The sequence below is a fragment of the Anopheles stephensi genome, chromosome 3 (genome assembly GCF_013141755.1).
Source record: "Anopheles stephensi strain Indian chromosome 3, UCI_ANSTEP_V1.0, whole genome shotgun sequence".
Taxonomy (NCBI): domain Eukaryota; kingdom Metazoa; phylum Arthropoda; class Insecta; order Diptera; family Culicidae; genus Anopheles; species Anopheles stephensi.
Window position 1 is genome coordinate 27,644,470 of NC_050203.1, and position 24,291 is coordinate 27,668,760.

General features: G+C 45.3%; 1 protein-coding gene across 10 annotated transcripts; it reads right to left on the reverse strand.

Moving 5' to 3' along the window:
- Positions 1–128: 128 nt before the first annotated feature.
- Positions 129–23,326, reverse strand: LOC118511549 (ras-like GTP-binding protein Rho1). 10 transcript variants are annotated; one of them, XM_036054761.1, is made up of 7 exons: positions 23,185–23,326; positions 22,250–22,593; positions 16,748–16,908; positions 6,860–7,009; positions 6,180–6,260; positions 3,344–6,103; positions 129–3,256 (listed from the first exon to the last, which is right to left on the reverse strand). In XM_036054761.1, exons 3-6 carry the CDS (start codon positions 16,901–16,903, stop codon positions 5,912–5,914), a joined length of 579 nt encoding a protein of 192 aa, XP_035910654.1. In that variant the 5' UTR covers positions 16,904–16,908; positions 22,250–22,593; positions 23,185–23,326; the 3' UTR covers positions 129–3,256; positions 3,344–5,911. The 10 variants fall into 10 exon arrangements, with proteins under 10 accessions (XP_035910654.1, XP_035910652.1, XP_035910655.1 ...); XM_036054759.1 differs by having other exon boundaries at positions 22,151–22,324; positions 23,185–23,301; XM_036054762.1 differs by having other exon boundaries at positions 22,250–22,324; positions 23,185–23,297.
- Between the last annotated feature and the right edge of the window lie 965 nt (positions 23,327–24,291).

The window sequence follows — 24,291 nt, forward strand, 5'->3', positions numbered from 1 at the left end:
GTTCGGGTTTCACCATTTTAAAATCAAAATTGTTCCTCTTCCACCTAATCTTGTCCGTTTTTCCTTTTCTTTTGGTTAACGGTTTCTCATTACAAATATGGTTCTGTCTATGTCTGTCCGTCATTTTTTTTGTTTGTTTAATAATTAGTTAATTTTTATCTATGATATTTCTAAGATGTAGTACGGATCGTGGCGCCATCCGCATGAGACTGCGTGTGTCAGTGTGTGTGTGAGAGAGAAGGATTGTAAGCTGTATTTGAACACGGAGCGTGTCATCGGACCCCAGCAGCAGCATGCATGTATAACATGTAAGCTTGCACGCATGTGTTCTGGCGTTGATGGGTTTGGCTTGAATTTTGTATAATTGATACAGAGCTTTGATTAATTCTAAAAAAGTGTTTGCGGAGTTGCGGTTTCGATGCTCTCTGCGCATTTGTCTATGTCAAATGTGGCAATGTATCGTGTGCTGTTTCATCCGTCTCTGCTGCTTTCGTTTGTAAAAGTGTTTCTTGTTCCTCCTTTTGTTTCCTCTAGTTATGTATGTATATGTATATGTACCACATCACAAGCGCAATGCCAATCTTTGATCTGCCCCCTCTGTTGGGAGTCTCTCTTTTTTGTCATATTTTCATTTTCCTGTTGATTTACTCTTTTATACTCATGCTCAGCACTACTATACAGCAAAAAAGTGGTTGTTGGGGTGTTTGTTCTCTTCTTCTCATTTCTTTTCACTATTGTGACACTCGAAAGCATTACAGCTATATATATGTTTAGTTATGGTTGTTTTTATCTTCATCTTAAGACTTATCATGGTTGAAGGACGTGATGGAGAAATGCGTTTATGCGATTAATTTTTTCTCATACATCAATCAATTGGTATGGCGGGAAAAGGCGACAAAAAAGCGAGCCTTTTCCCTTTTTCTCGGTACAATAAATACCTTTCGATGCCGTAAAGGTGCACAAACAGAAGAACAAAACCAAAACGGGTAAATAAAATGGCGGATTTCCACTGCCACAATTGAGCTCTTGAACCAACGAGGAGACGTTTCAGCAAAGTATTGATTGTTAATGTAGCATACGAAACTGTGGCGGGTTCTGCAGAGGCCTTAAGTAGCTCCAAGATGAATAATCTTAGCAAATAGCTCTTCGTCTAACGAAAATCCAAGGATCTTGTCTTGTGAAGAATCTCGCACTAGGGAACACGTATACAAACGTAATCCTCATCTCTAGAGGCTTTGCTGTTGAAGAGTCTTCTTTATCTATGTTTCATGTATCAAGAGTCCTCCAAACGGAAGATGTATCGCAGTCCAAAGGGATGCCAGGATGCCTTATCTAGCAGCAGAGACCTTCTGTTCAAGGAAACTTAACTCGCAGTTCTCGTCTCCCCCAAGGGATTTCGAGGTCCAATCCACAACAACTACCATGAGGCCTCATCATCCAAGCGGGTTCTATCTATAAAAAAGGCGCCTCTAAGCTGTAGAGGCCCCCTATACAAAGAGACTCTGTGCTATGGAGTCGCTAGAGCCTCACTGTCTAACGAGCATCATCTCTCCACAGACCTTGTCGTCCAGGTGGTCTGTACCAAGGAGGAGTTCTTCAAAATGTCGTTTTCTAATGAGCATCATCTCTCCAGGATCCCCTTGTACTCGAAAGATACTCATGCGGGACTTGTGATTCCCACCTAAAGGTCTGCTCGAGTATGAATCCGCCGCCAATGAATCGATAACAAAATACAAAACAGCAATGAACGCAACGCTTAACCGCGTACAAGCAGCAACATTATTTTGCACTAGTTGTTTCGACTCCTAACTATCTGCCAAAAACCCCGGATCGGTTCTGTAGAATCCACTCAACATCACCACCACCACATTGTTAGATTGGGGATATGCAAAGAGGATGATGCTCTTCCGTAAATTTCAAACGGCTTCCGTAAAAGGCCTATCTCTTCTTTATCTAAAAAGCGTTATCATGACTTTGTTTTGTCTTCTGCTCCTATTTTTATGTATATGTTCTGCGCTTTCTTCAATAACCACCCAGCACAGTGTTAGATGATTTTACGCGTGTGTTCTTTAGCATTAGGATCGTGAGTACGAATACAAGTAGTTTTCATTGCGGTAGGTTGGTAGGTCTTAAGAGTAGGATTAGAAGTAGTAGAAATAGAAATAATGAAAAGTTCATTAAGATTGTGTGTAGTTCCTTCTCTCTTTTGCCCACCCGTGCAACCAGCTGTGAGTGATATATCAGTCCAAACAGATGTCTACGATTCATCATCCTCACACAGTTGCGAAGAGGGATTTTTTTTTTGCAACAAAAGTCATTCCATATGGCAACCCTGGCTCTCATTATAACCGGCCCAGACCCGGCGGCCAAACGGATTATCTATCGCTTTCCCGTCTAGTGCCGAGAGTAAAGGAGTACGTGCAACTTGCCACGTGAAGTGGCCGAAATTGTGTAAACCGTTTGGTGGGGAAGTTCTGTTTGGCTTGTGGTTGTGAGTTGTTACTATTGTGAGCTCTATTTACCACACCAGTTGTGCACTGAGTGGTTACTCCCATCACTAGATACCTATAGGCGCTACCAATAGTTGGGGAATCAAGCAGGGGCACCAATAAAAACAGCGATTACAAAGATGGTGACCGATGGCTGGATTACAAATGATGACCCTTTTCACAATGCACCGGGTCGAGACAATACCGAAAATGGCTACTTAAATATAGATCCTAAAATACCCGATTTTTGTGTGTTAGTGCGTGTGTCAACGCTCCAATAAGAGATGCACTCTACCTGTTGATCACATCATTCCCGGTACCGACCGGGTGCCGATCCCGACCAAAAAACGACCCGTGTGCATGAGGAGTTGTTGGGTGGCATTGCGACGAGATGGAGAGAGTATACAGAACATATCTCACACAACATCCTTAAACTACCAGACAGGTGTCGTACCATGGCCCGGTCTGTGTCTGCTCCCCAGCAGTAGTTTCAAAACATCCCCCACAAACATTTTTCCAAAAGTAGTCTAGTTATACTAAGAAGATATAGTCCTACATACGTACACCAGACACAACGGAAACAGGAGGAGCAGGATGGATCGTTCGCACGCAAAGGATGATCACGATACGGAGCGTAAGCAGCACTGTACAACGAGCTTCACAGGGCTTGTTGGTGTGTGTGTTTCGAGGCACCGAAGCATGCTGATTTCTTTGGTCTACTACAACAATACATTACCACCTGCGTTGAAATACAAGGCATTTCGCTTCTAAAATGAAACAGAAAGGAAATATGCACAGGATGTTATCAATATTTTTGTCCAATCAACGGTTTTAGCTCACATTTTACTACTCACCCGCTTACTTTATCCTTGTCAGAATTTCAAACAATATGGCTCCAACCAAACAGGACCTCCGGAACAACGCACGCACACGCTCGGTGGAAAGTGGATTCAAATCTCGACCACACGCAAGAACACGGTACGAGGACGACACACCCTACGACTTCTCGACCGCACGATCCTTTCAAACGTCCCATTTAGATACTAAAAAAAACTCCATTTATCACCACCACCACCACGAAGACGACATAAATCGGATTTTCTGTTGATTGTGTGTGTTGTGTGCGTGTATATGACGTTTCCCGCTTGTTGTGATTTTTCCATTTATCATTGGTTAGAATTTATTCTTCTGCATTCCGTGTTTTAAAATTCTGACTCTTCCTGCATCTTGCTTCGCGACCGCTCTAATGCTGCTGTATGTGTGTGTTTATGTGTGTGTGTTTTTTTTTTGTTGTATGTTTACCCTATTACACTATCCTAAATCTGTTTCATCTCTCGCGCGCTCATCATCCCTACCAGTCGCACTCTCGTCTGTGTTGCCTCTGCTAAAGTATCTCGTGGCGAAGAATCTAGGAGAATCCCTTTTTATGCGCCCGTACACAAATTGTTTCCTTCAGTGGTTTCTTCATATCTGCCAAATTGCATCGTGTGTGTTGCTGTGGGGGAGGGCTGTTGCGTTCTGGGCCCTTAAATCTCAAGTACTCCACACTCACGCCTGTCTGTGATAAAGACTGTCGATTCCGGTAAAAAAAAAAAACAGAAGGGATTAACCGGCCCTCAGTGCTCACAGAGAGGACCATCTCTCATATACATTGGGATGGGGGGGGGGGGGGGGGGGGGATAGTTTTCCTGGTGGTTTACACACACACACTAATTATGCTCCCGCGCTTGTTTTAAATCGAACATCTCGCGTGTATTGCAAAAAGAAAACTGTGGATGGGCCACCGTCCTTGCTGCTGTTTTGCTCGGATTTTCTCCCATAAATATGATACTCAACAGTGCGATACGAACGAACGATACACATTGGGCTCCAGTGCCTGGACTGGCTAAAGAAGAATCATGTATGGTTGTTGGATGTGTGTGTGTGTGTGTGTGCGTGTGTGTATTTGCCCTCCCATCCTTTTTTATAGCATTATCCTTTTACACGTTTAAGTTGTCGATTTTTTTTGTTGTATGCTTTTGCTCTTTTTCACCGTTTTGCTACACACACATACCACCACAAGCACGCCACCATATTGTTGTTTTACTTCTTAGTCGCTTACCAAATAGTTAATAATAAAAAAAACACATCTAATAGATGCCATCATCTTATGCATGCACGTATTATGTGTAGGTGTGTGTGTGTATTATGTTGATGTAGATAAAATAAAGAAGAACAGGCAGGAAGGCGTTGGTAGTATGAGAAACACAGAATAATGATGGTGAACGCCGGCATAAAAAAATAGGTTTCGGAAAGTTTAAGGGATGCCGCGCAAAATCCCATCTCTCATCCTCTGCTCCTAAAAAATGAGCGTGTGTGTGTGTGTGATCATCTCGTACTTGATTCGATCCATCCAATTAAATTCAAAGCTCTTGTATTATTATGTGGATCTTTTTAAAATGATACGAAAATTGTAATTCTATGTGTGCTTGCCTGTCTCTGCGCCTGATGCGGTTACTAGAAAATGACACCGTTGTCCACGAAACTGATCTCACGTATGCTGTTGCGTTACGCCTAGGTAAACACAACACGCATACACACATGTTAAAAAAAGACGTTCGTGGGCTCTTCCTTTCGGCCGGCTGTGTGTTACTTGTTCTCTGACGCAGCTTCAGCTCAAAGGCTAAGGGAGACGCTCAACAGCAGCAGTACATGGTACGGGGTAGATCTAGATATCTAGAGCGTTGCATTTCCTGTCGCGTAAAACCCGTAAGGCTCGTGTCTAGGCTTCGCGTGGAACTCATAATCCTTGTAGTATCCCGCGAGAGAGAGAGAGAGATAGAGTGGGTTGAGGTGGTACCCTATATTTTCTCCGTGCGCGTCCGCTCTTTTCCTTCTTTGTTTTGTTTTTGGTCTACTCGGTATGTGATGAAAGGTGATCCTTCACTCTGGTTCGAAAGATGTTTCTTTTTCATTCTTAAAAAAAGGATTCTTTTTATGCTGTACGATCTCTGATGAGGCTGAACGCGGCTGTGTTTTTCTTGCATCTTCTGTATGTGTGTGTGTGTGTGTCATTTTTTCACTTTCCATAGGGGCCTCCCTCCTCTATCTCATTGCGGTCGTGGGTCGTGTACCAAAACGGTTGTTAATGTTTTATATAGCGGCGCTTGACTTTCCCTCTCTCTATCTACTTCCATCCACACACACACACACACACCCTACTACCCCTTGGCGCAGGCACACACCAACCCTTCCTTATACTTCTTCTCCTTCCGCTGTTCCCGCTGTTGTTCGCCATATGTCCCCCTCCCTCTATTTCGCCTCGTCCTCCTACTCCAAACTCCACCACTTCCATGTCTCAGCTCAGGCTATGAGGCTATGTTATGCGTGTCGAACGACAGATCGCCGCGCCAGTAGGGAGCACAAATGCTGGCTTTGCTCTTTTAGAGCAGAACACATTTACTCTTCTTCTTCTTTTTGACCTGTAACGCCGCTCTCGTAGCCGTTTCGAACACCTCGCGCACACCTTCCTTCGACTTGGCCGAACACTCTAAATAGGCGAACGCATTTATTTTCTCGGCCATCGCACGTCCTTCCTGTGGCTTCACTGGCTCCTGCTTCATTTTGGCCAATTCCTGCAAGGGATGGTGAGAGGGGAGGAAAAAAAAGGTTAACACCAGGTACAACAACACGTGCACGGTCACTACGAACCTTAATAGTGTGAGTGTCATTTCTGAGATCTTTCTTGTTACCGACTAAGATGATGGGTACGTTGGGGCAGAAATGCTTAACCTGAAAAGGGGAAGGGGAGAAGAAACAGGGGAGAAAACAAATTAGTTTCTGTGCAAAAGCATTTTATTATATTGCGTTACGTCCGAAAACCCAAAAATAGGCTTATCTCTTTAACATTTTTTGCAACCCGGTAAGAAACAGTATTTGTTTCTTAATTTCTCAGCTCATTATTTAAACGCTTGCGTTGGAAAAGAAGCTTAAGACAAGCGGGAATTGAAATAATCGGATGATTCATGCCATTTACGATCACCGGCCAAATGATACACCCATTAGCTCGCGCTGCTGAGATTGGTTTGCGGGGCCGTGAGTCATGTCATAATTTACCACAGCCGCTGCTCCAGGAATGTGTAGAGAGGAAGTGTTTGTGTGCTGATAACACAGCCGCATTCTACAAACAAGTTCACCGCACTGATACGCACCGAAGATTGTAATTGCAGTTACAAAATGTACATTTTAATGCATTGGCAAACACCCTTTAAAAATGTATTATTAAAGAACAAAAAAAATGCCGGGCAGTAATCTTTCAGTCAACAATGGCAAGCGCAATTAGCAAATCCCTTCGAATGCCACTTTTCACGAATGGCGGCGGGAATTTTTACCTCGGGTGTCCACTTTTCGGGGATGTTCTCCAGCGAGTCGGGTGAATCGACTGAGAAGCACATGAGAATAACGTCGGTATCTGGATAACTCAGCGGCCTCAGTCTGTCGTAATCTTCCTGCCCGGCCGTGTCCCATAGCGCCAGCTCGACCTGGAAAAAATGAAGGAAAAGGAAAATTTCGTTATTAGTATTTTTAGGCACATGTCACCTGGTATGAATTGTGCATTGCCTCTAGTCTCTTAAGGCTCTAGACTGTCTATGATATTACTACGACTTGGCTTACATCTGAAAAAAATCAAAATGGTAGGCGAAGACTACATGGGACCTCCTGAAAAGCCCTTTAGGTTAATGGAGTATTCTGGCAATTTGTTCTCGATGGATTCAGTCACACGGTCTTGTTGTTGGCAATAGAGACCTGAGTTGATAGTAGGATAGTCTCTTAATATACGATGTCCCTCCAGTCCCACCAAACTCTAAACAGAACCTGGTTGGCAGGTTATCCAGACCATCTGGTCCATCTGATGATCTGCTAAGCTCGTCTTCGTGCTTCGACTATGATCGATTCGATGCCCGAAACTCCTCATGATTAACCAATTTTTATCGCCCGTTAAAAAGAACTTCATAAATAGATTAGCTTTGCAATTTGACACAGCAACTAGAGTAATTTTGGGTGTCAATTCAAGCGAGATCCCAACTATAACGAGCTCTGTCTTGTGAATGTTGCTAATGACTGAGTCCCTGCCCTGCTTCAAGGCACCGTTTTACCGGGTACTTTGGAGAGTCGGACATAACCACCAAATATACTATTTTCATACATCCAAAAGAAAAACATAGCCTTCGATCCTCCCAATAAATTGAATTCGGGGCGATCGTGCGATTTATGCAGCAGCAGGTGCTCACGACCTTCTACCCAGCTTTTCGACCTCACAGTAGAAGGAAGAAAGCCAAACACATTCCGAAAGAAGCTGTTACGCCTTCCAAAAACGCTTGAAGATACGCGGCAGCATCATTAACGCTAATAAATAAATGAAAAAAACATTTTCCAAAGCTCACCATCTCTCATATGATCAAATTCATTCATTACAGCCAGAGAAAGTCACACACTTCTTCCTCGTTTTGCTCGGTTGGAAACCTACAGCTAGGGCAGATAGATTGAGATGATCACACATTCCTGAAGAGAGCCCTTCAGCTGTGCGGCGTGCGCATTGACAACCGATCGCATCAGCGTTCGAAGGGCACACATTGAGGTTAAAAAATGCATCCAAAAGCGTAGAAAGGAAGAGATATCGAAGAGCGAAAGCGGAAAGAAATATTGAATTTTGATACCAATCCCCCCCCTCCAACTGGCTGACTGACGGAGGGCAAACGCCAGCAATTCGGCCCCAATACTTGGCTGGGGGACTTAAAAGCAGTAATCGGATGAGGAAAAGTGGCGATCAAGTTCAAAATCGGCTGGCAGTAGAAAGGGCTGCTATATGGAGAAGGATATTTAATCCTTGCCCACTTTTCCGGATCTTCCAGAGCTCTATAGAGCTCGGGCGAAAGGTGTGTTAAGTAAATTGTCACAATCCAATGATTTTCTGAATGAGGTCCCCTCACCATATTCGTTGATCATGATACGGATACGTTTGAAAAAAAAGAAAATTAACGTTATCGGCCAGGTCAAAGCATTTCTACCCCCTCTTACACCACGGTAGCGCTAGTATTTGTGTTAGTTTGTCCTGGATTCTACCCGTCCCTTAAGCTTGGACAACACTCTACCCCAATGTCCCCTACGTAAAATACTATCATCTCCACCGGTGTGTGGTGTGGTGGTTCGATAGTATCTCTCAGGGGTGCGCGCGAATGAGCTTCCCGATACGTGCCCGACCGAGTGTGGTTTGTGTTTGTCGCCCTCATTCACCAACAGTTCTCGATATCTTCCCCTTCCCCGTCGAAGGGGGTTGGTGGTGGTGGGAACTCCTCTACCCACCCCAATATTCCAGGCCGAGGTCAGGCGACGGTGGAGAGCACACCAATACGAGCAACAAAAAAAAGAGAAAAGCAACAAACCGCACCAAAAACAAACCCGCGACGATGGTGCTGTGAGACAACCTTACACAGCGAGAGAAGAGACGCGATTAGGTGCGCGCTGGCAGTTGGTTTGCGTTACGAAGGAAAGTTATCGGTGAGTTTTCTCTTATCAGTGGATTCGTGTGCGCACCCGCAGCGAATATATGCCGTGTGTCTCGTCGCTGTTGCAGTGATATAAATTCTTCGCACCTTTGCCTAAAGTTCACACAAACGGGGACGCGAGACAATGGCAGCAGGCCGAGAGATGGCTCTTCCTTGCTCGCCCTATCTATCCAGGGAGGAATGTTGCGTACTACAACCCTCCACAAGGTATCGGTATTGGTGCTGTAGTAATGTTGTTGCCAACGTTGTGGAGAGCTCTGCATGATAGTGTTTCGTGCCCACTTTTTTCTACTCGCTTACTGCTACAGATTTCTTATCTTTTCCGCTTGCGCTAACCGAGTGGGGAGAGCGTCTTGATGGACGGTTCTTCTAGAATCGGACAGAAAACCCCAAGTGCAACGGCAGCTGCTGCCGCTTCATCTGCTCTCCCTCTCTCTCTCTCCCTCTACCAACACATCTGGTTCTCCTTTCCCCCGGCCCAAGGTCCATCATTATTGCTTAATCTGCTCCATTGCAGTGTCCTACGCCATTCCAAGAAAAAGCATGACCTGAGCCGCACATTGCACAATGACGACGACAACGACGGGCAAGATTGTTACTCCGGACTTCCCTTCCATTTCTAACCCTAGGAGGGAGGGGTTGGTTGAATCTATTGGTAGAGTCAAGTCAAGACAAATAAAACTTTCCCCCTCTCCCTCCCCCCTTTTTTCCAACTTCAATGACTAATTGCAGAATTGTTTCCGGCTTCTCGAATCGTACACTTCATTTGCAAACAAACAAAGCACCAGATGGCAAGGCGGGGAAAGAGAGATGACCCGGCGGGGGTTTATGACCAGTCCTGAAATGCAAATGAAACATTAGCTGTCTACCAGAACAAAAGCAGGACCGCCAAACAGATAACTTTCAGAACTGCTAGAAGGATAATTTTATTAAAATTGGTTGCCGGAGTTGTCCATCCTTGAGATGAGGCTCACTGTGCTCAAGTTGGAGCAAGAGCTCTACAATGTTCAACGTAATCACCGCGAAAGATGCAAATCTGAGGGCCCATATCTCGATGTAAGCTATTAATCGATAAGATGTATGATCCAACAACCTGGGTACATGGAATGCTTCTATGCATTTCTTGATAAATATCAAAAGCACCAGCATCTGCCGATGCCCTGTAGAGATAGCAATCTTGTTCGTGCTTGTCTAGCTCCACATCGAACAACCCCCCGGGAGACGAGGACCGCCAACCTTGCCTTGCCATGGTGCTGTAATATGGGGCTTGCAAACTCGATGCAGCTAGCAGCTTACCCCCTCGGTCCACACAGGTTTGAAGAAGATGGACGGGAATTTTATTATTCACCTTTATATGCACAATGAACATGTGAACCGTGTGAGCTCATCTCGAAACAGAGACCACGGTAGAACCACGAACGAACGCGAAAAGAAAAAAAAGGTGCTGCTCGGTGGTGTCGGGGGTCAGTTCTCATCACGCTCTGACATCACCAATCGCCGTCTAGCACAGCAAAAGCTGCCCCACCAGCCAGACCCCGTGTGGGGGATATAAATCGTTACGGACCTATATCAGAGGGCTTTTAACACATTCTATCTACAAAATCACCCAACTCCCGTGCTAATCCTGTTAGGGAAGCGATAGTTTATACCATTACCAGAAATCAGCATCAATATTGTTTAAGGGATGATAAAAATAGATATAAAATTCATTGCGAAATAGCATGCCACGCTGGCCGATAAGCCCTATTCTGCCGTTTGGTGAATACTCCAGAAAGGGAAAGGGTTCCCCAGCACAAAAGGATTCCAGAAGGTTTAAATTTCTCATCACACACAACACACTTCATCTGCTGGATCGATCGGACGATGAAAGTTTCTACAAAACAACACACACACTTCGAGACAGCGGTGGTTCGGCGGTCCAGTTAAGCTCTAAAAATAGTACAACAAAAAACTCCCCGAAAGCAAATCATATTAAATTCCATCGAAACGTGGGGGAGGGGGGGGGTTATGAAAGTCCGGCGAGATGGATTACTACTGCTGCTGTGTCTTTCCTTCTTCAACTACTACTTGTCGTATCTGTCCGCTCAATTATATCGGTTACAGCTCTCTAATGAGGGTGGGAGTCAATTTTCGCATTCAAACTCAAAACTCCAATTATGCTCCGATTCGCCACTTGATCGTGTAAAAATCGGTCCTCGTGGATGAAAAATAATGATCATCAGCAAAACACTGCTTTGCTGCTGCAGGAATTTCTTCTGCGAGATATTGGACCTGAAATAAGAAACGATCGCTTCCGCGGTAGCCTTCTCCCCATTGCAGTAGGTTGGACTGTGGTGGCGTGTGACCTAATGGGATAGGAATTTCAACCATCAGCGCACTGCATGATGGGCGAGAGTGTCGGTTCTTGGAGGAGGAGGGCAATCGTACCGGTTCCCAATCTCATCGATAAGGCTTGCGCTATACTGTGTGTGCCTCTTTGGATGAGAGGTATTCATCTGTTTCGTTTTGGTTTCAACGTGGAAAATTCATCCCTGCTGGGCGTTTGATTCAAACGGTCATAGCTTTTTGAATCCTAAAACAACAAAGCAAATCTTATTAAAAATTGACAAAAGGTTACCAGACAACTATCTAATTCAGGACAATGTTCGCAGTTGATATCATAACTGCAGCACATGATTTCAAACTAACAGTAAAGCAGCTGGAAGAAAAAAGCGAAGGCTGAGGGCTGTGATTGTCTGTTGAGTTAAATGACCTTAAACCTTAAAGCAAGTCCTTAAAGCAAAAGTCACTATTTTAAAAATTATCTTGGTCCAACTTCTTGGTCCATATCCTCGATCAAGGACATTGATCAAATAATGTGCCCCTATTGTGATATCAACTGGAACATTATATCAAATGTAGAATTCTGATAGCTTTTATCTCTTTCTGATATTCCTCTGGTGTTTCTAAGGTTCTCTAAATTTGTACTCAAAGTTTTCACAGCATGTTCTTTCGAATGTCTTGAGGGACACTATTTGGACATCCATCTGACAAAACCAAACTCATACTTGGACAACGTAACTTGGGCTCTATTGAAAGACTAGTGCTTTCAAATGCTTCAATATTTGCATCATGCTTCATCCACACTGACCGTCCAGAGTACGCAGAAACTTGAGCTAGAGGAAAACCCCGTGGCTGGAAACGGGATTTAGTATTTTTTTACATCCACTCGAACATTCATATACCGCCGACCGAGAGCGGCTGGTTGGTTGGTCATAAGGGATTTGGAGAACATGATTTTGATTGACGCCTGACACCGGGGCGTACGAAACGAACGCGCGAAACCAACCGACCAAAACCGCCTCTATTTGCGCCGAGCCGAGATTTTCGAGTGCGAATCAACCGTCTCAAACAGGCGGTGACTGATCGTACAGGAACGCGTGTGTAGCAGCAGGCAAAAGAGCATTTAAATAAGAACCACAAGCAGGCAGCCAGGCAGGCAAGTAAAGAGAAAAAAAACCTATCTCCTCTTTCCATCATCAACCCCACATGGCGGCGGCGATGCCCTCCGCCATCGACAGCAGAGCAACACCACACATCAAACGGAATGCAGGCAGCAGCAGCAACACAACCGCCAAGTCAAATTTCTGCGTTTCAATCATATAAATATTGACCGCGAGTAAAAGAGTGCGAAAGAGCGCGCGCGCGCGCGATCCAGAGTTCGAATATGTTTGCCTTTTGGATAAAACGGGGAACTGTTGAGGGCATGTGTGGTGTCATTGGGTTTGTTTTTTCGCTTCATAGAACAACCCGAATGTGTATTTGATCAACCAGCCAGATACATCAATGGTTCATGAACGAAAAAACTTCACTCTTGGAATCCGATCATTATCCAGCTTTAAAACTTACATTACATAAAGTTTTTACTAACTAAGATACACTTTTTTAACTTATTCATTTGATACTCCTTACTATCGAAATCTGTTCGTCCAATACTGGAAATGGAATAATCGTCAGGCAACGACCATTTAACTTTCCATTCCTGTTACTTTCGGTATTAATTCGCCATCCATGACTGTTTACGGAGATAATTATATACCAAGGAAATATATATCTCAACCCGCGAGTCTGTGCGTCAATTCGTTAATCCCTTGCTGGCCAGCTGCCAAGATACAGCAGCGAACACAAGAAGAAAAAAGGGAATACCGTTACGCACACACATTCCTGCTCTAGACTCGTGATTCAAATACTGGTGTCAAACAGGACAGTAGAGCAAAATCAGCACCAATATTTTGAATATCGTCAAGACAGAAATGTTTTATAAAAACATTTAAAAGCCTTTATAAACTAGAGAGAACAAAGTAGACCGGTGACACGGAAAAGAACCAAACAAAACTTGAAAGAAACCGGAAATGAATGCGAAATAAAACAACAGAGGAGAGAAAACGCAAGGAAAACACCAAACCTCCTGCTCCATGTGCCAAGAAGGTAATGGCAGAAGATTCGCGCTATGAATTTATAAGCAAAATCCGTCTGTCTCAACCGGCAACCGGAAGAAAGGAAACGAGAATAAACAGGCTTCTGGTTCTTGGATGTTGGTGTTTTTAATTATTACTGTGCCAATTTCCTTTCGACAAGTGGAATAATGGAGACTCACAGGAACATGGGTATGGGTGGAAAGAATTTCTTGTACGTCCGGCAGATTTTCTGACTGCTCAAAGTCAAACAATTCGGGAGCGGTCCGGGTGTTAGAGGTGACAACGGTGCCGGCCTTCATTTGGCTGGACCGGACTTCAAATCCCATCCGGACCGTTTCTCCGTGGTGAGGACTAGCTATCCAACTACTTGATTATCATTAAGTCTAGTAAGCCAGAAATGGCAGGCATGACCTGAGAGGTCCTTAGGCCAAAATGAATAAGAAGGCACAACAGTCGTATGTCCTTAAGTTCCACTCTACCATCGATAGGCTTTTGTATCATCGTGGCCAATATAATAAGCGTAGATTTGACAGAATTTTCATTTGCTTGGAGTAACGATGGAAAAAACACTTTGGAGCAACCTCACGAAGAAAGACTTCGGACATCCTGAGACACTTCTTGACAATTGATTGCCCCCTTTTTAAGGATTTTCGAACAGTCTCTCCTTACTGGAAAAATCAGAATATCAAATTGGGTCAGATGCATCAAAAACTCTAGAAGACAAGGCTGGAAGCATCAGTTTAAATAGTGAACCGGATCTTGGAGATGATCGTCATTGCTATTCAAAAGCTCTAGTTAAAGTCATCCATGTCCAAGCAGCAGCCAATCACTTAAAACGAGCGATTGAGGACGTTCCAGTAAACCATCGTTGTGATGGTGTTGGAGGAACCTCACTCTCGGAGGACATTTACAACCAATAAGCGACCAACGCAAAGGAACAAGAGATGCTAAAGGACTCTAAAGGGATGACAATGGTTAAATTAGTCCAGCTGGGAACGGGAGCCGCTGGTTTTTTAGAATGCTTCTAACCCGTATACGCGATCTCTGCCGGTTACTCCACATACAAAACTGTTCGTTGAAATCGTAATCCTATTAATCCTCGAACGTTTAAAGTTACGGAGACTTAATTCAGTCCCAATTTAAATTGTCCCAGATTGCCTTGGGTCCATCATTCCAACGGCCATCGCCAACTCTTCTATCAAGCCATCTTTTCCCGTTTCGGAATGAATATGGCTGATCTTGCGAAGATTTTTGTCTGCTACTCCAATAACCCAACGACTCCAACACGACGCGACTACGAAAGGTTCTTTGTGGTGGTGTTCCGTTCCATACCAGCGCTCGCAAAGCTAACAAAGCACACCGAGAAGCCTACCGTGCATGATCTTTTCGCGATCTCGCGAAGACGAGATGAAGACTGGAAGGACGGTGTGACTGACTGTGTGCGCGCACAACACATTCGCCGGTCGCCAATTGCAGCAAACGTGGAAGAAGAAAACACGATGAACAGGCAAGCGGGACCTTCGCGTTCTTGAAATCGAAAACAGCTAACGAGGTAAAGTGCTTGCGGTGGATGGGCATATAGAGGGCTATATTCTTGCCGACGACGCCGTAGCATCATAAAAACTCCATAAAACTCTCACTCTCGTGTAGAAGACACGGCTGGCTGGCTGGCATTTTGCTTATATGAGCCAGGATGGATGATGTGGTTTTTGCGCTCGTGTCTCGAGTAAGGTTGGAGACGATGCGCGCGAGAGCAGTTAAGATCCAACGCTTGTTCTAAACCCTTGGCCGACATACACAAGCCTCTTTTTGCAAGAGCTATCGTTTAGTGTAGTTAAAACATTTTTGCAAGAATTTTTGTAGTTTGATGCAGCTATTTTCTTTGTACTTTTTCAGCAGGCATAAGGTATGTGAGTCGTCCGGGGTCAAAAGCTAAGCATCGTCCACCATCGAGGGGTGTTTTTTTTTCATCCAGTTCTTCTTTTGCCCTCTGCTTGGACAGGCCAAAGAAAAGCGAAGGCAAGCAAAAATCTACCACATTCCGCCGACTTTACACACTCACCACCATCCCCCTTGGCGAGGTGGTCTTCAGATGGTGGATAACTACAACCCGTTGACGATGGATGGGACACGATCCTCCTTTCGCTCTCTTTCACCAACTTCCCGCGCACCCATCATGTGTGTGTGTGTTTCCACCGCGGTGGTGTTGTTTGTTTATACGAAAACGCACTCTTGTTTTGCCTTTTTCTTTGCCACCTGGGGCGGGCGCGTACAGGCTAAACCCACCAGCACCACCAACAAAGCCAACCCAGCAGAGCAGGCGGATGAACTTTCCTCGCGTCGTCTTATTTCTTCCAGGCTTTTATTTGGCCTCGGTGGTGAAGGGGGTTTTCGCTTTTCTGCTAGGCGTCCAATAGTAGTAGTAGACACACACACACACCACGGTCTTTTTTTTTCGCCTTCTTAATTTGCACACTTGGCACACAAAACCGATTGAATGAGGGAACCATGTTGCGGTTTTGCTTCTTCCCGGATGGCTTTGAACAATTCCGGATTTTTTAAGGCATTAGATGCATCTCAATAAAGTTCGAGGTTAACAGCTTTGCTTGATCAAATCATAAGATCTGGAATTATAAAACAAAACATTTTGGTTTTCCAGAGTGTTACAATTCTAAATGGTTGAGAAAGCTCTGTCGGATCGCATTAAAGAGACCCTTTTGAGTGAGTGCATCAGGACCGGCTTGGTGGCATTGTGCGAAGCGTCACCATTCTTCCAGACACGTCACAACCAGGAATCAAATCCCATCCAGAACCCGGGAATAACTTCCGCTTAGGGATATTTACGTGGACGCGACTCAAGGAAATACAAAAATTAAATGCCAAAATCCTCGAGGTGTTTTGCAAGCACCAAATAAAGAAGAGAGAATATACACTCCCAATGAGTCAGACATCTTTATCTGAACCCGGACCCATAATCTTGGACACCTGCAATTTTTCACTTTGGTGTGTGACTGGTGTATGTTCTCAAAAGCTTTTGTAGTCAGCGTGTGTCCTACAAAAAAAAAACAGCACTTCATTAATTAATTCCTCTCAATGCTAAAAAGAATTCAAACATCCATTCATTCTTCATATCACATGATCGCGCCACCATGCACACAAAAAAGAGCAAGGAGTGGCGCGTTAGTCGTGGACCTCTTCGCTCATTGTGTGCTTCAATGCTCGGAAAGGGGTTTTGAAGTTGTGGGTTATGACTCACCTGCTTGCCGTCGACTTCGATGTCGGCCACGTAGTTCTCGAACACGGTCGGCACATACACCTCCGGGAACTGATCCTTGCTAAAGACAATCAGCAGACAGGTTTTACCGCAGGCACCATCGCCGACGATCACCAGCTTTTTCCTGATAGCAGCCATTGGTTCTGTGGCGTGAAGTTCAGTGTTGGTTGTTTGTGCAGACAACAGCCGGGAGTGTTGCCGTTCCGACCGAAGCAGTTACAACGCGTCCCAAAACGACGGAGGTGATTTAGAGATGATTTTCAGGGAACCAACAGCAGCAGCAGCAGCAGATGACGATGATGACGGTGATCCGCCACGCAAGAGATAACCGGACGCACACACACACACAACCGGACGTCGTTGTTGGAGAAGACGCGAAAATATTCCAACAAGAAACACACACGTTCGGAACGCAACAAAATCCGCACCCAAAGCCAGAGCCGTACGGAAAGGGCCCGTATTGAGTGCGAGCGAGAGAGCACACACGCAACCAGACAGAGAGAAGCGTAGTGTAGACGTTACGAACGAAGCAACCGTTGAGAGGCGACGACGCGCGAGACGTTACAACCCGACAAAAATACGCACACAATCGTACACACGGGCACAACAGTTACGCACGGCAGTGTCGTGCCGGAGCCAGTTGAGCATATTTTAAATTACATTTATTTTTCCCGGCGTTGTGTGGTTTTGGTGAACCCAGTCGAGTACGGGGCAAAATCACAAAGCAATCAATCAACACAAAAACGGGATACGCGACGCGCACACACACACACCGATACACGAACGCGGGCAACAAGGCGTTTGCCGCACACGCGCGCGCACAATACACACACACACGTACAGCACACAGAGTAACATATTTCAAATTTCCATAGGCGTTACACGCGTAGCGTTTCCCATCGTTGCACCACATACAATCGCACCGGAAACATCCCACAGCCACAAACACACACACACACACGTACGCACACGATGAGCAGGGAGATATCGTCATCGGTGGAATTTTGAGACAATCATCATGGCGATCGCGCGATTGACGTTCATTTTTCGTCGCCATTTCGGGACGTTTTGGGGTGGGTTGTTTTTTTTTGTCGCGTACCATTTTTCATTTGTACACATTTTTCCAGCATGCATTTTCATGCCGACAGTAGGAGGCACATGTGGTCAAACACGATGACGGGATTTTTTTGAGAGGTACAGGCCAACCGCGCGCACACAGTACATTCACCAGCATTAAAGCGCGCGCACACAGGACGAACGATACACAGATACACACAAACGCGCACATGATCACCACGTACGCATTTGCATACACAGGCGCACAGGCACGGTAACGAACCGGGACACACACCGTCGTCGATGATCGGTCCGTTTGCAGGGGTTGAAGGTCCGCGAAAGGGACGCGCACACGATGGGGTTGGTTTCACGGATGAGCACACACCCAAGCATTGAGACCACCCCCCCAACCGGATATGATTTTTCGTTCATGCCGTGTAGATGACGACCGGGTCACGAGCATTCCGCACACACGCAACACATCCGTTTCCGAAAGTCCAGGCAGAGTTGCAGATCATCCCGAAGAAAACCGATCCGATATGAAGCGCATGCCGGAGCCGCGTTCAGGTGCCGGATGGCGAGCGAGCGGGTTTTGCCAAAAGGGAAGCAGCGGATCCGTGAGGATATGGGTGATGATTTATTTTCAGCACCACCAAAGAAGAGCGTGACGATTTCCATGTTCGATATACACACGACGGGATAGCAGCAGCAGCAGCAGCAGAGATATATGAAAAAGAAAAAAAGTAAAGATACACAAAAAAAGACAAATTAGCAAAGGAGGTCGAGGGTGAGCCGTACGGTGGTTCTGTTGCTTCTCGGAACAACTTCACTACGACCAGGTGTGTGTGTGTGTATGTGCTTCCGTTGCGGAGTAGTCGACAAAAATTCCTTTGCCCGGGGCTCTTTCTCGGCGTCTAGTAGCAGCTCTTACACCACGGTTGCCCTGCAACAATGGAGCGCTACTGCTACTGGGATTCGCCAGCCTGAAGGGCGTAAGGAAGCTCCGTGATAAGCACTAAAACCATTTTCCACAAACAATTTCGGGACTACTGCTAATGGCGGGACGGGGGGGCATATTATTGGGAACGGAATTGACTCACTCTACTCTCTTGCACCGTTTTGCGAACTTTGCTTGCTCGTTTCACGTAAGCACCACACACTAAAATCGACGATGACGACTGACACACACCGAAGACGACGACGAGACTGGACAAACACGGTGCGGTGGAGCTTTTTCTCGAAGCCAAAGTAGGCGCTGTTGCTGCTTCAACCGCAACACACGCACACACAGACGCTGTGCAGCTCCCATGGGCAACACGCATACAGACGCACGCACGCTCGGTCAGAAAACGATAAGCGCGCGGGGTTACACACGCACACACACACATAGAGAGAGAGAGAGAGAGAAATACACGGTGCCGCGCAGCTGTACCGATTCGGTGACGTTTGGATTCGTTAAGATCCGTTGTGTCCCAGTGTGTGCGTCTGCTTTTAACGAAAATATTCGCTCGCACACTACTTTTTTTTAACGAAAGTCACAGTCTCGATTTTCGCCTGATAGTAGAGGCGAAGGAAAAACAAAAAATTTTCCGGAATTTTACAACTGAAGTAAAAAAGTTTATAAATAAAAGTACGTAAAACTACTATTACTAGCTATTGAATAATGGCAATTTTCTCGTATTCGCAGGTGAGCTACCCTTTTTCCATGCAATGGTACTCGTACGCTGCTTAGCGGCGATTCACGAAGAACTCCAAGCATAATCATGATTGTTGTGGACTTTAAGGAAAGAGCGCACAACTGGAGAAAATACTTTACTCACGCTAATATTTCTTGCCAATAACCGGAGCTTAGTAATGCTGTTTATTGGCTGGTGTGCGTTTGTGCTGTTTAAGGGCAATATTAAAGCTCCAATAGCAATCTATTGATTTAAAGCTGCTAGAAAGACAATTTTTAATTTCTCTAGTCATCGAGTTCTTCTTTTGCTCCATTTCAAAACCCAACCCAACCCTACCAAACCTTACCAGACACGTAAACCACACACAACTGCAGTGAAATACGATTAGGTCATAAAGCCTCTGCTTTTTACTGCTTTTTGGTCGAAAAGACAAAATTTTCGGTAGCAGTATGTTGCCGCTCTAATCAGCATCGCAATGTTATTATTTTTCCTCTGTGTGTCCAACCATCCAAATTGAGATAGGGACGCGGACAGAGATAGCAACGGAATATGAATCGTCCAGATAATCAAGCACCGCACAGAGCTCTGGGTTGATGGATGGATGGATCGTTGATGTAGAGTTGCGTGCGAATGGTTACGCTGACGTTGGAATCTTGGAGCACACCTAACAATGTTAACCGGTTCCATCCTGTAAAATCGGTTGTCTTTCTTATCACATACACTAACTGTTAAACTTATACACATCAATAAATAGGGAAAATAGAGAAACTTGACTGAGTAAACTAGCTGACCAAAAAGGAGAGCTTTTCAATGATGATAAGCTTACTTACTTATCAAGCACTCCAAGCGCAATCTGGGTTGTCTGGTATCATTTTCGAGACATGATCACCCAACCAGTCTAATTCAAGGTACACCGGTGATCACCCGAGGTCTCCGCAAGGCACGTATGGGACAACAAATTCTACTGAATATCTTCTAGTTTTGCCGTTTTGGACAGAGTCCATGTCTGAGAGTTGTAAACGAGTACAGGGACTTAAATTTTCTGTACAGACCCAGCTTCTCCAGTTGCGGCAGGCGTTTTGAGTGGAGTGGAGGTAGTTTTTCTTGCAACCTTATTTGCACCCTGCAGAGAAGTATATCTCAGGGGTCCTGGTCTACTATTTCCGGCTTCCTCTACTTCATTTACCCTTAGTAGGTAGATGGGCAGTTAGTTTAGACCTGCAGTTGCCCATTCTCTCAGGACATTGAATGGGCTGGCTATAAGGACTGGCGAGGTATAAACATGTTTAGGAACCTGCTATACGGTCAACCGATTATTAAACCAAGATTAAACTATCTGCGATCTTCATCTTGCGTACAGGAAATTTGACGCCAATGACGCTCCAAATTCCTTAAAATTTTACACTTTTTGGCTTAACTCATTTGTATAAATTGCATAATCAAGAATTTTGGTCGGGGATAAATTATCGTTCTGCAAAACTACACTAGGTACTCCTTTGCCTAGAAGCATGCAAACATCCTTTCCTAATAATTTTATCAACGCCAAATTTATCGTCAATAATTACTATTAGCCAGCACTCGAACAGAACGTCCTAAACTATGGTGGCCGCTGCCGTGGGACTGTGCAATAGAACGACGCGGCCAGCCGTATTAAGCGCATACACATACGGATTGTCTTATTTGCTGCCATGCGGAACACGAGAACCCATTCCCAAAAGTAATTGGAGCGAGTTTGATCCAGTTCCGTCTGGCTAACCATCATCATCATCATCCATCCATCCAACCAAGCTTCAGCAGTTCATATATGTATCTGACCGGTCGGTTTGTGCGTTGCACTTCTTCAAACAACCCATCGAACGTTTTTCTTCTAGAGTTTGGCTCGGCGTAGTAGCATAGGCACCGCACTACTCGCTATGCGCCACCACAATCTCGATGTGTGTGTGTGCTGGTGGGTGTGTTGTGAGTGGGTGTTTTCTATTGGCGGCTGCTATGGAAACATTCGCTCACACAGCGCGACTGTCTTCGATCGTCTTGTCTGGGCCGTGTGGTGGAGGGCAACAACGCTGCCCGAAACAATACTGTCGGGACCAGAGATCAAACTGTGTGTCAGGCAGGTTCTGTGGTGGTGGTGGGGAATTCCTTTTATTGCTTTCTTGACAGAACTCGCCTGATGCTGGTGGTGCATGCGAAAGTGAAGCAAACTGCATTTAGAGGGGGCCCAGACGGGATCTGGGCGTTTGCATAGAATGTGCATGCAGAGAAGGCAACGGAAAGCGATGACGACGAAGAAAAGCAGAGTAGACAGAGGGTGAGAAAAGTGTTTCTTCTATATACACACACACGTACGCACGCACGCGATACTCTAAGCAAGCGTTGAACAGCGTGACAAAGCAGGTTTTGAGCGAGACACCGACGGATGGGATGGGGATAGATTTGGGTTAGAAAAGGCGGGGACAGCTAACAACAAGCACAGGCATACGGGATACGGAGAGAAGGAATTTCGGGTCTGGTGCACTACAGCACCCGGAATTGTTTGACCACGGAACAAGAGATTGCAGACAGGCAGGCACAAGAGGAAGCAAGCTAGAGTCGGGGTGCAAGCGCTAAAACGAAAACGCAAACATAGTAGATTACAGATGAAAACAAATAATACCTGAATTAGTTGGAGAAGAGACGCATGAAAGACACCACATTACTTATCTCCTTACACCACACATGAAACAAAACACTGTACACACAATGTACGATGTACCTTAGGATTTTCGGTTCGGTTACTTCTCGAGTACGGCCGCGGTTGTACGTACGTGTTCCCGGCCTCGGACGACGTCTGTTAATAAAACTGTTTTTATCAAGCAACAGCGAATTTATTGCTCCTCCTGCTTGTGTGTTTTCCACTACTATGGCCCACCGCGCGCGCGTTTGTTCTTGGGGTGGGGGGGGGGGGGGGGAAGTTTTACTCTATTTTCTTTTCTTCACTGCCGTAGGGCTCGGCTCGCTCGTTCGATTGCCTGCTGGCGCTACTCTGGGTGCGTACGATCTTGCTCGTACGCTCGCGTATGGGTGTGTGTGAGTTTGTGTATGCTCAGCTTTTCCGCACTGCTGAAGCGAAAGGGCGAGGGGGGGGGGGGGGGTAGGAGTAACAGAAAAGACAGGGCACTATAGTAACGGAAGGAAAATACACCTAGTTCCTAACGCATCCGAGCTAACAAAACCAACACCGAACCGAAGACGCCTGCCGTGCAATAGATTGCTGCAATCGGAAGGAAGGAAATGAGGAAAAACAACCAATCGTTTCCAACTCTGTGAAAAGTGTCGCCTCTTTCGTTGAGACGTGGTCTTGTTGTGTTTTTATGAAGCAATTTTCAAACTGGACGCAGTTAGTGCAGGCTAATGCGAAGTAGAATGGTGTGACTCGACACTTTCGGACGGAAAATAGAATCGTTTCTGCTGCCGTGCGGTTCAATTGGTTTTGTTGCTTGGATGTTTGGGGGGTTTGCTACACTGGTTAACTGCGCCGGAAAAACACTACATCGCCCCGCTTTTTGGGCGTAGAAATTGCAGAACGAGCAGAACAAACACACAAACAAACACTCTCGGTTCGTGGCACTAGAGCTGCTCGGAGAAGTAAGCACGGATTTACGCCACCCTAGAACAACGTTTGCACAATTGGAATATTGCTTTTATCACCTTAAAAAGCGACTGGGAAATTCTATGTTTGGATTTCTGTACACACACGCACACCTTTTTTTCCCTGCACAGAGAAAAAAGCGACGTGAACGGGCAAAAACAACGACGACACGGGCGAACGGAGCGAACTAGGTTGGAATGTGCAGGTATGATCATGCTGGCAATGTCAGATGCGTTTGACGTTTATGATCAAACCAACTGCAACGAAGCTGTGTTTTTATTAAGGATTAAAATGAAAATAAAATATTTTTTTCAATTATTTGATAACGAGAAATTTTGTTTTACTACTCCAGCTAATGAAAATTTAATAAATTCGAATTGCGGAAGGATGCGACGATATTGAAGTTGAGCAAATTGAAGAGTTGGGTGGATTTACCAGAAAAATAAGCGTTTCTTTGGCGAAGATGAAAGCCGTAATTTTGAAATAATAGACAGGCAATTAAGATGCCGCTCGCTCCACGAACACCTTTTTGAAGGATATGGGATTGCTTGCCCTTAGCATTGCTTTGGAGAGGACCACCCGAGGCTCGGAAGTGAACATGCTCAGATTGACATGCTCAGATTGACATGCTCAGATATGTGTTTTCAAGATTTCAGGATGATTGAGATTGGTCATGATACGACGAGATAAAAAAAACTGCACAGCCTGGCAGATTATGGTGGGCTGGTCATGCCATGAAAAGTACACCGGACAACCTATACACTTCAGATGTCGATTTGAGCCGTTCACATGGATACAGGAAGTGTAACAGATAGTGATTGGCATTTTTGAAATCATTTGTGTTCAGTGTTTATCCTCTTTAAATGGCATCATCAAAAAAAGCATTTGCCAAATGCAAACGTACATTTTTCAACTCGTCCGTTGCGGTTTCCGGCACTTCACGCAAATTTATCAATGGGCAAATCATATTACCCTCCTCCAGTTTATCTGGCTTATGTCTACGAATAAAATTGTGCAGATACACAGTAGTGCGCACAATTATGGTTGCAATACGTGGCGGCTGTTCGATTGTTTTTCGAAGCACCCGAAACCTGTGGGACAGCATAGCAAACGCCCGATCAAACGCTTGGCGTGCTTTGGCATTTCGTGAGTTAAATGCATGCTCG